Raw genomic sequence first — 11,995 nt, 5'->3', positions numbered from 1 at the left:
GTATATGTGCCTATTATTATTGATGATCAACTACTGTTTACCAATTATAAGCAGGACATAGCAAGTTATTGGAAGCAGGTTTAAGTAACGGTGGTGGCACCAGTCTAATTTTACATTTACTTCTGTTTCACAAGAGCTTTGTTTGCAGTAAATGTAAAGGTTTGCACATCTTGCAGCACTAATCTGTCGCTCTAGCTTCACATAAGGTTAGCCCTTCCATTCAGTTTAATAGCACATCTGGGTACATTCTTGGCTCATTTAATCCAGAATTAACCTGAAGCATGCATCACCTGCAACAATATTTGACCTGGAATGCAGTTTTTTTTTGTGAATTAAGGAATGGTGACACCATATTTTGCAAGAAGAATGGATTGACATGGCTGTTCTTTTTCTTTCTTTCCTTCTTTCTTTCTTTCCTTCTTCCTTTCTTTCGTCCTGCTTTGTGTGACGGAACCACTCTTCTATCCAAAGATTATATTTGTGGTACGGTGCATGCAAGCAAAAAACTGTTGACAGTTAATTCCCGACTTATTTGCAGTTACAAAAGAAATTATTAGATGCAATTTTTAATTTAGCTCACTGTAAACGATTTCTGTTCTCGATAATAAAACAATGCAGTTTCTGTTCTCTCCTTAACTGTCATAGCGCAATCATAGCACAATGTATACTGTGCTAATATGGCAAGCACAGCATCATCGTTATCGTAGTTTGTGCTGCAGTGCTTTTCATGTTGACGAGCTTTCATGATATACCGACATGCCACAAATGTTTCTGCTGTAGCTAGGCACATGTCCTGGGGCGTGTTAGAGAGGCATGAATGTCACCCCACAACTTGCAACAACTTGTGGAGGTGTTGTGATAGGAAGAAAGGGGCTTGTCCACATACACAAACAGCTGCTTGATATTGGATTCATAATTTTATTTTCTACCGATGTTTACAGGCTGGCATAACCGTAAGCTCAATGGAATGTAATATCTTATTGTCTTTTCCTAAATGAAAGCTTTGTCTACAGTAAGTGTAGCTGCAAAAAAAGGAATGCAAAAAGTGAGCACATAGCAAAAATCTAGATGCTTTTTCAACCACCACTAAATTCCACTTGGGAAAAGAAAGAAGAAAAAAAAACACCAGGCAACCAGCACAACCTTTCAAATGTGTATATGCATATAATTATATATGTAAGACAAGAACAAAATACTGCACACAAAAATCACATGCACTCCAATGTCAGAATCCATTCAGATGCCACAAGAGTTAACAGGAAAACTCAAAAGGTGTGGGGGCACTTGAACCAATAACATATAAGGCAGGTCAGGGAAATAGAAAAGATAACAGTAACTTGCACATCTGAACTGCAGCCAGTATGTACTTAAAAAAAAAACCTTTCACATTGCAGCACAAGTTAGTGCACAGTATGTTCCCTTAAGTACATGGGCACCACATTCATCTGGCGACAGGCAAACATTCAGTCCGTTCACATCAGTGATCTTCCATCTTGAAATTAAGGCTGACTAGAATTGACATGGTCGCAGTGTATGTGCGAATTTCTCTTATTAAATGGCAGGATTTACAACTGCACAATAAAAAACAACTTTTATGCCAACCTGGAAGCAGCCACCTGGACATTGCATGTGCTGAAAATGCACACCCTGGAAACATCTTGGTAAGAATTTTCAATGCAATGCAGTCTACCTGCCCTGCTATTCCTGAAGTGGCTTGATGCCATTACATAACATACTATCTGTTGCAAAAATTTCTAGGCCACAGCAGTCTCGATGAGATCAGATGGTAAAGCAATGTGACAGTACTGGAGCCACAGCCACAGGCTTGATCTAATGGTTAATTTCACTAACTGATCTAGAGCAGGTGTTTTCCTCTGGTGGTGGAAAATCTGCTTTCCACTGATTGATTCAGATTGAGTTCATATCTTCTGGAGGACTTTGCAAAATCATCTTCCTCTGCAGCAGGTTGCTCTCTCATGCTCCGTCATGGGGGCACAGATACAAAATCCCAGCGAGCATCACATGACTTTTGCCAGCTATGTGAGACTACTTTCTCTCTATGGCCCAGCAAACAGCATTGTTTTCCTCTGGTAAATACAAATTCATGAACTACGAGCGACATTCGAATGCTTGCTTGAGGATTTAGGCAGCTCCATCAAGACAACGAGTAAACTTTGCCATAACTGTACAGCATGATCTGAGGTGTCTATAAGCCTCTAGTAGTGAACACGGGGTCACCATATTGCTTTGTCCGTTCCAACCATTCATGCTTTGACCTGGGAATTTCTGTGGCAAATAGCAGTTGGCTATAACTGCAGAACATGTTTGGTTAAGACACACTGCACAGATGACAACTTTCTGCTGAACCTCGCAAGTGTGCAGAAATGCGCAAACACAAAGAGCGACCAAACTAAACGGTCTCAACCTAGAGGTCAGAGCAGTCGGAGACAGCTCTTTGAACCTGGTTGATTGGACATGGACAAAAATGGCAGGAGCAGTATTTCTTATCAGCATTCATGTTCATAGGTTCTGGGATGGATTAATCAAGGTTATAAAAACGACGCAGCCTACACAAATGGAAAACAGGACGTATCATGCCACTAACGCAGCTGCTGCTTGTGTGCTTATGTTTACATATATATAGTATGCATGTGTGTGTGTCTCTGTCTCTATATATATTTGTATGTATATATATTTATGTATATATGTATAGTTTGTATACTTGCGAGCTGTTCTGACACCTGTCAATCTCAGGACATTAAAATGAGATGTCAGAAATGCTGCCCTTCAATGCTGTCCACATCCGGAAAGGCAACAAAGCTCAAACAAAGAAACACAGGAAACTTGAAGTTTTCATTACCGGTAAAAAGAATCCAAGGGCCAAGAATGATACGAAGTGAATTCATAAAATAAATCGCAGTAGCTGCTTGAGTCAGGCCTGGTTTATCTGCAGACAGTGACACAGAGGGGTGTAGTATCAAAAAAATAAAGAGAAACCTCCTAAGATCAAATTTTACATTTCAGAAAATAAGAAAAGCCAGTTTTTCTCCTCTTTGCACATAAGGGCATGATGGACCATTCATACATTGGTAGCTTATGAGTGAAAACTACAGAGCAATTTTGCCAAACCTTATGGCTCCAGCCACTTGAAAAGACAAAGCTTCGGTAAATGAAGGAGAACATATATAAACTGCTCTTAACCTCACTAGCACGCAACAGCGCCGCAACAATTTACAACAGTGACTTTGCCCCAGGGGTAACAGAAATGGCACATACTACAACAGCTATATCTCAACTGGATGGATTGCTGATCAAAAGTGCATTTTTTTTTAAAACCATGCAAGCACAATAGCTCTCCGGGGCCACGATCCTGCGTGCATGTTTGACACACTTCACTTTTTTTTTTGCGCTGCCTTCACCAAGAAGCACAAAAAATCCATAGGAGGCTGCGACAACATTCACCAGTTGACTCCTGCAATGTGGGGAGGGCCAATAAGCTTTGTTGCAGCTGCTGCTTCGCCGATGCCTATGAATACATAGTGGAACTATGATGCTTTGCGTCACTGCTTGGGCATGAGAAAACATTGCTCAGACAGCGTACCTTGTCATCGCAGGGGTGATAAGCATTTTTGCCATATCAATGTTTGCCACTGCTCAAATGCATACCAAGTAATAATTGAACCCCAACACGCGATGCACAAATGCAGAGAGCTGCTGTATTTTTGCACAGGGGACAACCTGCTACTGCTGTGCTGGCAGCATGCTGCCTCCTACATGTGTGCTTGTCTCATATGGCTCATTCTGCGTGCTCTTGATCACTTTGCAGGAGCCAGGGAAGCCAGTGGTATGGAAGTCTGCGAGGAACCGGGGTGCAATGAAGGGGGGTGAGGGGAGGATAGTTTCGGTGATAGTTGTCTGTTTGAGCAAATGTCATTATAACCTGGAATGACAACAGAGATCCTCCCTGTCTGATGGAGAGAATGTTCGCGCTAAAAATGGCCGTCTAGTAGCGCTGCTGGAATTCGTGATGCCATCGGTTGAAATCAATGTAGAACACCGAGATGGAACCATTGGTCAGCCCTGCCAGCAGGAACCTGCAACAAGGTTCATCCAGTTCATTAACCATGTTTCCATCATCACCTTTTACAGCAAAGCTATATAGGGAAGTTCCACAATGTTTTTTCTAGAGGCAATATCATGTAAGCATGTGGCCGAAATAGAAGAAGCACAGGCACATTATTGTGGAGTGGAGCTGGTGCAGTAGAGCTGGTGAAGGATGCAGGAACATGCATCGGATGTAGTGAAGAGTATACAAGTATTGAGTGCAAATATAAATAAGTGTAAAGTGAAGGAACTGCACCACATATAATAAGGTATTTGTAAATTCATCAGTATATATTGGGTAGTGGATTTACATGGAATGTGAGAACCAACCCTTATACAGATTCCCTGTATTTATGTATGAGTTGCTCAGATTTGCATACAGATGTGAAAGCTTTTTCTTGTTCTTCTCATTTCTTGCTTTAGCTTATCTGATACTGTTAAAAACTAGGAGAGCAAAGAAAGCCAGTCTTTTAGAGCATGCCTCAGCTTTGTAAAACAAGCTGAAACGTGGATGATTTGTTTCGCATTCATTATCGGGAAACGGGAGCTACAAACAATGGGAGGCGATCTTAACAGTACCTAGCACCTGGACCCGCTCTGCATATGCTCTGCCCCATCATGAAAATAAACTTCAGCAAACCTCCAGATGGATATTTTACAATAAATCAACATGTCATTAACACATTAAATAAAAGAATGTGTCATTGTTCATTGGTCCTGCGGCTGCTAAAACAGCATCTACCTAACCACCTCCCCTATGCTATACACCGGGTTGCTCCGCTCCCCTTGGCAGGCTTTGGAGTAAAATATAGGAAAAAAGAACATCTACTGCAGCAAGAAGTTATACACATGTTTACAGCAGTGTAGCTTCCGCTGTTGTAGGCACATCGGCGCTGATAGGGTAGCAATTGCAAAGGAGACACGTACTGGAGGTACACATACCAGGTAACACATACTGTACGGATCACTTCCCACAGACAATGCCAGGACGGAAAGAAAAAAAGGGCACACACTGGGCATGCGAGGTTTCTGCCCCTTTGTTGCTTTTAGCACTGGTTTCCAATGATGAGTGACCTTGAGGAAAAGCCGCATTCTTTTCATTGGCAAACTCTGTAAGACCACTTACTTCTGATCATGGGACAGGGCTAAGGACCGGACGCCACCTTCACAGGCAGGGAAGGCATAGAGCAGTGCCAGGTTGAATGAACGCCACACTTCGACCACGCCGCTCTCCGAGCCAGTCACCATGTACTCGCCATCGCGACTCAATGTCAGACACTGCAAGCAGTCAGACAACGCCAGGAATTGAGCTGAGTCCAGAAGTAATTAGCTGCATCAGATGGCTGAATGGCTAATTACCTGTGTTCCTAGCACACTGAGGTCATATTATGGGATTGTGAGTCATACAGTATGAGTAAAAATGTTGTGAGACGTTTAAATCACAATGTTTTTCTCTCCCTCTCCCTAGTTTGCACCACGGCTTGTACAATACACTAAAGGAAGCATGGCAAGTAACTAAATGGTAAACAATCTGCCCAAGCTCTGAAGGGCTAGGTGGTGGTGTAGTAGTATAGCAAAAGACAAATGGTCTTAACACGCCATTCCTGACTGCACTGACACTTACTGACAATTATTAGTTGTCATAACAATTCATGAGTTAGTGAAGGTGCTAAGGCAGTGTTCTGAATAGGTTTACTTTTGGGCAGTTCTATTTAAGACAAATAATGAGAGCCATATGCAGTGATGCAGTGCATACGCACACCCTCACACAATTGACACTCCTATATTTAAGTGAACAACTGAAAGGCTGACTTAACTAGTCTGGTTAGTCACATACAGTTGAAAAAAATCTCAAAAGTAAGGTTCATTCATAGAAACCAGGGGCGCAAGGGGTGAGGTCACATTGGGTGCTAGCCCCTCCCCCAAAATTTTGTTCACCATGTCGTGTGAACAGCCCCCTCACCCCCTCCTGTCCTCATCCCCAGGAAAAAATATTCCTGGCTACTCCACTGATAGCATCACATATTGAGTAACCACCAGAGTCTCTAATTTTATTAATACCATGGCCACATTTAGTTTATGCAACACATATGCCCTGTTTGACATGCTGGTCTTCAGTGATCTAGAATATGCTAGAAAGCAATGGCACTGGAGATTTAGGCCATGCTTTTGTCCACACAGGATCAATACCAAAGCACAAATTGTGCAAGGCTGACTTATGAATCGCATCAAGAAAAAGGGAAGAAAGGGTACTAACCGAGGGGCCCATTTTTTATTAGTCATATCATAAGAAGCCAACAAACACTGACACCAAGGACAACATAGGGGAAATTACTTGTGCTTAATAAATGAAATAATGAAACGATAAATTATTGGAAATTAAAGTGGATGAAAAACAACTTGCCGCAGGTGGGAACCGAACCCACAACCTTCGCATTTCGCGTGCGATGCTCTACCAATTGAGCTGTCCTTGGTGTCAGTGTTTGTTGGCTTCTTATGATATGACTAATAAAAATTGGGCCCCTCGGTTAACCCTCTTTCTTCTAGTTTATTACATAACAAGGGTCTCGAATCCGGCTACATTGATGCCTTCAGGTAGCATATGTGGGTTTATTGACCAGTTGCCTTCACCCAAAAAGATCACGTTCTCGTGATGCCTGCGGCAAAAAAAAAAAAGGACGTTCCACATCCGCCGCCAAGGTCTGCGAGTGGTGGCGCTGGCTAACACTCCCAGGGTTCTACTAGGACACATAAATACCCAAGAAAGTGGATGGGGAAACAGCGCCGCAGTAGCTCAATTGGTAGAGCATCGCACGCGAAATGCGAAGGTTGTGGGTTCGGTTCCCACCTGCGGCAAGTTGTTTTTTCATCCACTTTAATTTCCAATAATTTATCGTTTCATCATTTCATTTATTAAGCACAAGTAATTTCCCCTATGTTGTCCTTGGTGTCAGTGTTTGTTGGCTTCTTATGATATGATCAAGAAAAAGGGTGGGACATACACCAAGGCATGGAACAAACTATAGGCTCAACAATTTGACAAACTGTAGGCAGGATATGGTTGCTCAACAACTTCGGAATGTCGGAATGGTACTATTTCGCCACCTCCATTTTCAAACAAACTTGGACAGCATGCAGAGCCAAATGCTGAAATTTCATTCAGCAACTTTGCTCTAGCTGTGTGTTACAAATGCATTTAATTTCTCTGTTCAGCTTAAGAAGCAATGTGCTTAGGATATGAAAACGTTTCACCTAAAGGAGTGTACAGCAATATCAAGCTCTGATATCAGACATTCTTAGTGCTTTCAAAATACTTGATAGCTTTCTGTCTAACAACAGTTCTGTGAACCAGGAGTGGTATTCTCGAACGATCATTTTCAGGGATACAGTAAATTTCACAAGATTTCATGTGACTCTGCACTGGACGCGTAAGGGTATATGGCTGACAGTGTTAGTAGTACTGTGCCACGCTAACGATTTTCGCACAGTGCCAAGAATGCCGTCTGTTGTATATGCTGACACGTACAGTGCCGAGTCACGTGAAATTGTGTGAAAGTGATCTGTCACAGAAAATCATCGCTTGAGAATACCGCCCCCGAATGTCATTTCCTATCATCACAAGCGTAAATAGGTGGAAAGTGAAATTTTGATGCAGGCATTCTTTTCAGATTTGGAATTGTCATGACACCTGAATGTTGTCGTGATGGGACTCGGAGCGCAACCGACGGCCATTGATGGTGAAGTTGCAGAGGTTGCCAAGACCATAGCAGACAACCACCATGCCTTCACGTGACAGGGCACAGAGCTCTGGGGTGCCGAAGCGGTCAGGTGCCTCGAGGGACCGTAGCAAGTCACCACTGGTTGTGTGGACTAGCACCGGGCCAGCTGCGGGTAAGTGCAGTGATATTTTAGGCCTAAAAGTGCTAAACACAACTGAAGATGGTGGAGAGCACACAAGAGATCAGCTCTTTGAGATCTGCAACCAGTTTTACATACTTGTCCTACATTTCTTGTTCATTTGCTGCAGCTCCCTGCTTGATAGCTTTCAGTGCAAATCATTGATGACATTTCATTTCCAAAACAGCTTTCAGCTCTATTGCATGGCAGATGAGCGCAAGAGATAAACTGCCTTCTTGAAGAGTGTCAGAATATAGATGCTTCTGATCCATTCAGACTCATGCAATTGCAAAACTGACTGATCTATTGACCTAAGTGATAGCAATGACAAGCTTACATACTTTTTACCACTAAAGTCCAAAGAATGCTGTTAGTGTGAAGAAAGCACAATGCATTGACACAACTTTTGTCATACAGTTTTAGAGGACCCTTGAAATGGTTCGGACAAATTTTATAGACGCATAGGGTACACTTAAAGTTAATCATTCGCACCACAATTTGTGTGAAACGTCTCGTATTAAGAGAGCTATGGACGATTACAAGTTACCCTCCTCCACAGTCATGCATTTTCTCCTCAACTCGTTTGCCGAGTGATCAGGGCTAAGCTCCACCTTCACTGGCTCTGCATCATGATTGTCGTCAACTTCCGGTTCTCTAGGAGCGCGCGCGCGAAGCCTCTTCAAACTCTCCACCAGCTGCTTGGCAGTAGATCCCAAACGAGAGCTATCGAAGAGCTATCTGCCTCAGCGTGCATTGCGAGCATTCTGTCGCAGCGCCAAATGTGTCTGGTATTCCGGTAACCACAGGCGAGTTGGGCGTTTCGACAGAACAGTGGAGGCATAAACTCAAGCTGATGAAGGAATTTTAGCGTAGACGTACGTGAGCTGCCTGATCGGCCTCCACGGTCCAGCCACCCATTGGCGCAGAGCTTAACCAGCCAAACAAAGAGCTAATGTTGGTCTAACCAAGAGTAAAACATTTTAAACATTTACAAAAACAACGTGTTAACGACTACACTCCTGCAAAAAATGTACACGAGCAGCAAAGAAGAATACATTTCGTTACAGCTACTGTGTGTGGTTGAGCTCTGTGCCACCAGGTGGCTGCACCATGCATACCATTCACATTTACGTTTCTGTTCATCCCGTGAAACGACACGGTTAAGCGGCCAGGCCCTGTCCTCTTGCGCTTGCATTTACCCTAATAACGGACTCGCGAAAAGCTATTGCGTTCGTAATCTTCCGGTGTAGAGTGACAGCTGCAAACGCGCTAATCCTGGCGCCGATCGGATAGTGGCAGTCTAATGCGCTGCAGCCAGTCTGCTCGTCTGCTGCCTTGCAGAGGGATATGATGTCGCAGCTTGACATATTGCCAGTCGCTACGTTTGCAGTCCACAACGCAACAAAGCCGAATCATAGTGCTCGCGAAAAGACTGAGACCAACTCTGACTGCGGAGCTCTCGTAAGAATGGAGCACGTTCTAACACAAGCAGACGACGCTTGCTGTGTGCTGGAAGTGCATAAGCATAGTGAGAAATAGTTCTTGCGCATTCTCTTTCTGTCACTTTCTTTTGATAGAAACAACTTAACTAACATTACAACTATTACGAGCATCATTTGTTCGCCATAAAGGTGGAAAAATTATCCATGACACACCCTGGGCAGCCAATCGGATAACTTGCCCTAATGACATCAATTGGGTGATTTATGTAATATGGGTAGGGGCGGCTGAAAATTCCGCCGAGTAGTGTGCTGTGACCAGCAGCGATGTACATTTTTAAAACCTTATAATAAATTACACGCTTTACGCGGAGCACTTAGATGCGTCAATTAATGATCAGAAGGACCTACTCTAATGACTCAGTATGTTTGTACAAAATCATCAAAATCGTTTCGGGGTCCCTTTAAAAGAAACCTCTCTCCTTAAGGGTCTTTGATAGAAAGAATAGGAGAGTGTTCAGGCAGGGAAAAGAACTACAATGAGCTCAATTGTTCCTACACAAAGTTGTATGGGAGTTGAAACATCACTACTACTATTGCTAGCTTCTGTAGTGAATTTCCTGGCCTTGCATCTTCCATGTTTTGCTTTTCCTGCATGCCTGAACGAGTTATGGCTGGTTTTCAGTGCACAGTTCAATGTGGTCTCTCAGTTTGTGATCCACAACAAGTACAATGATTGGGAAAGCACAATGCATGAGCACCTGAGCAACAGTCCCAAAGGATGCATGACCCCCAAAAAAGAGCAAACAATGTGCAAGCAACAAAACACGATATAGATTAAGCTTCACGCTAGATTGTAATGTCTTAGTTAAATGAAGCTAAATAATATCTGCCTCAGATGTTCATGACAGCATTGTCTAGCATTGGATGAGCCCATTTATCAGGTTAAATATGAGCAATACTGAGCTTTGAATGTCATGACAATGCCATGAATAATTGGTTGGGATTAATTTACCAGGTTCAAGAAGTATCTCAGGGCTTTAAACATGAAAAACATGGTATAAGCTGAAACTATTTTCTGTTTTCAGGACCACAAGGCAAAGTCAAACGTGGGTAGCATGATAGGCTGAGTTGTGCACTTGCAGAATTTGTTATGTAGGTGCGAAAATTCCAGGCGCAAGTAGATGAGGAAATTCCAGGCAATAAAACAAAAAAGGGCACAACAAGGAAGGTGTTGAGAGAAGCACGGAGACTGTGCATTTCACTTTTAGGCCACATGCACGCACACACACTTAGCATTGTTTTTTTATGCATTATTAAAAACTACGGGGAAGCAAACTAGAAAATAGGCAGAGTAATAGAAGCAAGAGTGTGGAAGGTCAGAGAGCTGCATCCTGCAAATGACAGCCATAGAGTTACTTTTCTGGAGTCCACAGGGGTATTTAGCAAAAATGGTTGCCAGAATTTTGCATACATTTCGATCCGCTGACGACCAGGCCAAGTTCAGCAGAAACAACGATGCAGGTGACCTCATTCTCATGACCAGTGAGGGTAGCTCGTGGCGTTGGGATGTCTGGAATGACAATGAAACAGAGAATGCACATTTTACAATTTAGAACAGTGCAATAGAGCTGTGAGAAAAACGATTTTAGACAATACTCACTTAAGCCTTTTATGATTTAAAAAAAAATGAATATGCCTTATTAGTGCTCTGCTCCGAATCCAGTAAGACCAAACCATCATCTCAACATCCTCATCCTTTCTTTCAGTTAGATGTCACTAAGACAATTATATCTACCAAACAACTTTCTCTCTTTTGTTGAAAGCACAACACTGAATAACATTGCACTTCAGTTACAGAACATGCCAAGGTTCAAATTGTAAGCACAGAGAGCAAAGTATAAAAGAGCATAGCAAATTATTTTCACGTGCCCACTAAAGATAACACATTGAAGGCACCAAATGAACTGATGAGGTTTTACATCTGCAAACTGTGCTGTAAGCTACCATATACACTGAGCCAATGTAGAACAGGGGCCCGAATTAATCTTGGCTGCTTGGGTTTGTTTAACAAGAGCACAAATTTAAGTACAGAGGCATTTATGCACTTTTCTCCCACTGGAATGTCACCAACAAGATGATCAGCAGTCAACTGCATAGCCATTGACCCATTGTGGCAGGTTGAAGGCAACAATATTTAGATAGAACACAGTTTTAACTTAACATAATGTTGCAGTTCAAGCAGCAGGATGTCCACAATAAAAATGTACTCACCAGGGTTCGCGTTGTCTCCAGCAATGGTCTGTGTTCGGGCATTCCAGTGCCAGAGCAGCACAGTGCAGTCCTCAGAGCCGGATGCAATGTAGCAGTCGGAGGTGATGTTACACTCGGACCTCGCCAAGCACGTCACCACACCAAAGTGTCCGTACACTATCTGGATAATCTTGGCTACAATAAAACAATTAAAGCTACTCTTAGTCATTCAGTTATTGCGGATAATTGCTTGCCACATCCTGGATATGTTAGTTACAGTTAGTAACATACTGAATGCAGCA

The 11,995-nt window shown here is 42.8% G+C and overlaps 1 protein-coding gene across 2 annotated transcripts in view; it reads right to left on the bottom strand.

Annotated features, from left to right (window-relative positions):
* Positions 1-898: 898 nt before the first annotated feature.
* Positions 899-11,995, bottom strand: part of rg (A kinase anchor protein rugose) — a 346,775-nt gene continuing 335,678 nt past the window's right edge. For both annotated transcript variants that reach the window (XM_055073810.2, XM_050182990.3), the window contains 5 exons: positions 11,715-11,888; positions 10,915-11,013; positions 7,793-7,989; positions 5,231-5,382; positions 899-4,094 (listed from right to left, as the gene is read on the bottom strand). In XM_055073810.2, coding sequence (XP_054929785.1) covers positions 4,004-4,094; positions 5,231-5,382; positions 7,793-7,989; positions 10,915-11,013; positions 11,715-11,888 — 713 coding nt within the window. In that variant the 3' untranslated portion in view covers positions 899-4,003. The remainder of the gene's footprint in view (positions 4,095-5,230; positions 5,383-7,792; positions 7,990-10,914; positions 11,014-11,714; positions 11,889-11,995) is intronic.

Source organism: Dermacentor andersoni, chromosome 4 (assembly GCF_023375885.2).
Source record: "Dermacentor andersoni chromosome 4, qqDerAnde1_hic_scaffold, whole genome shotgun sequence".
Classification (NCBI taxonomy): Eukaryota; Metazoa; Arthropoda; class Arachnida; order Ixodida; family Ixodidae; genus Dermacentor; species Dermacentor andersoni.
The sequence above is the reverse complement of the archived record's forward strand: the minus strand, read 5'-3'. Positions and strand labels throughout refer to the sequence as shown.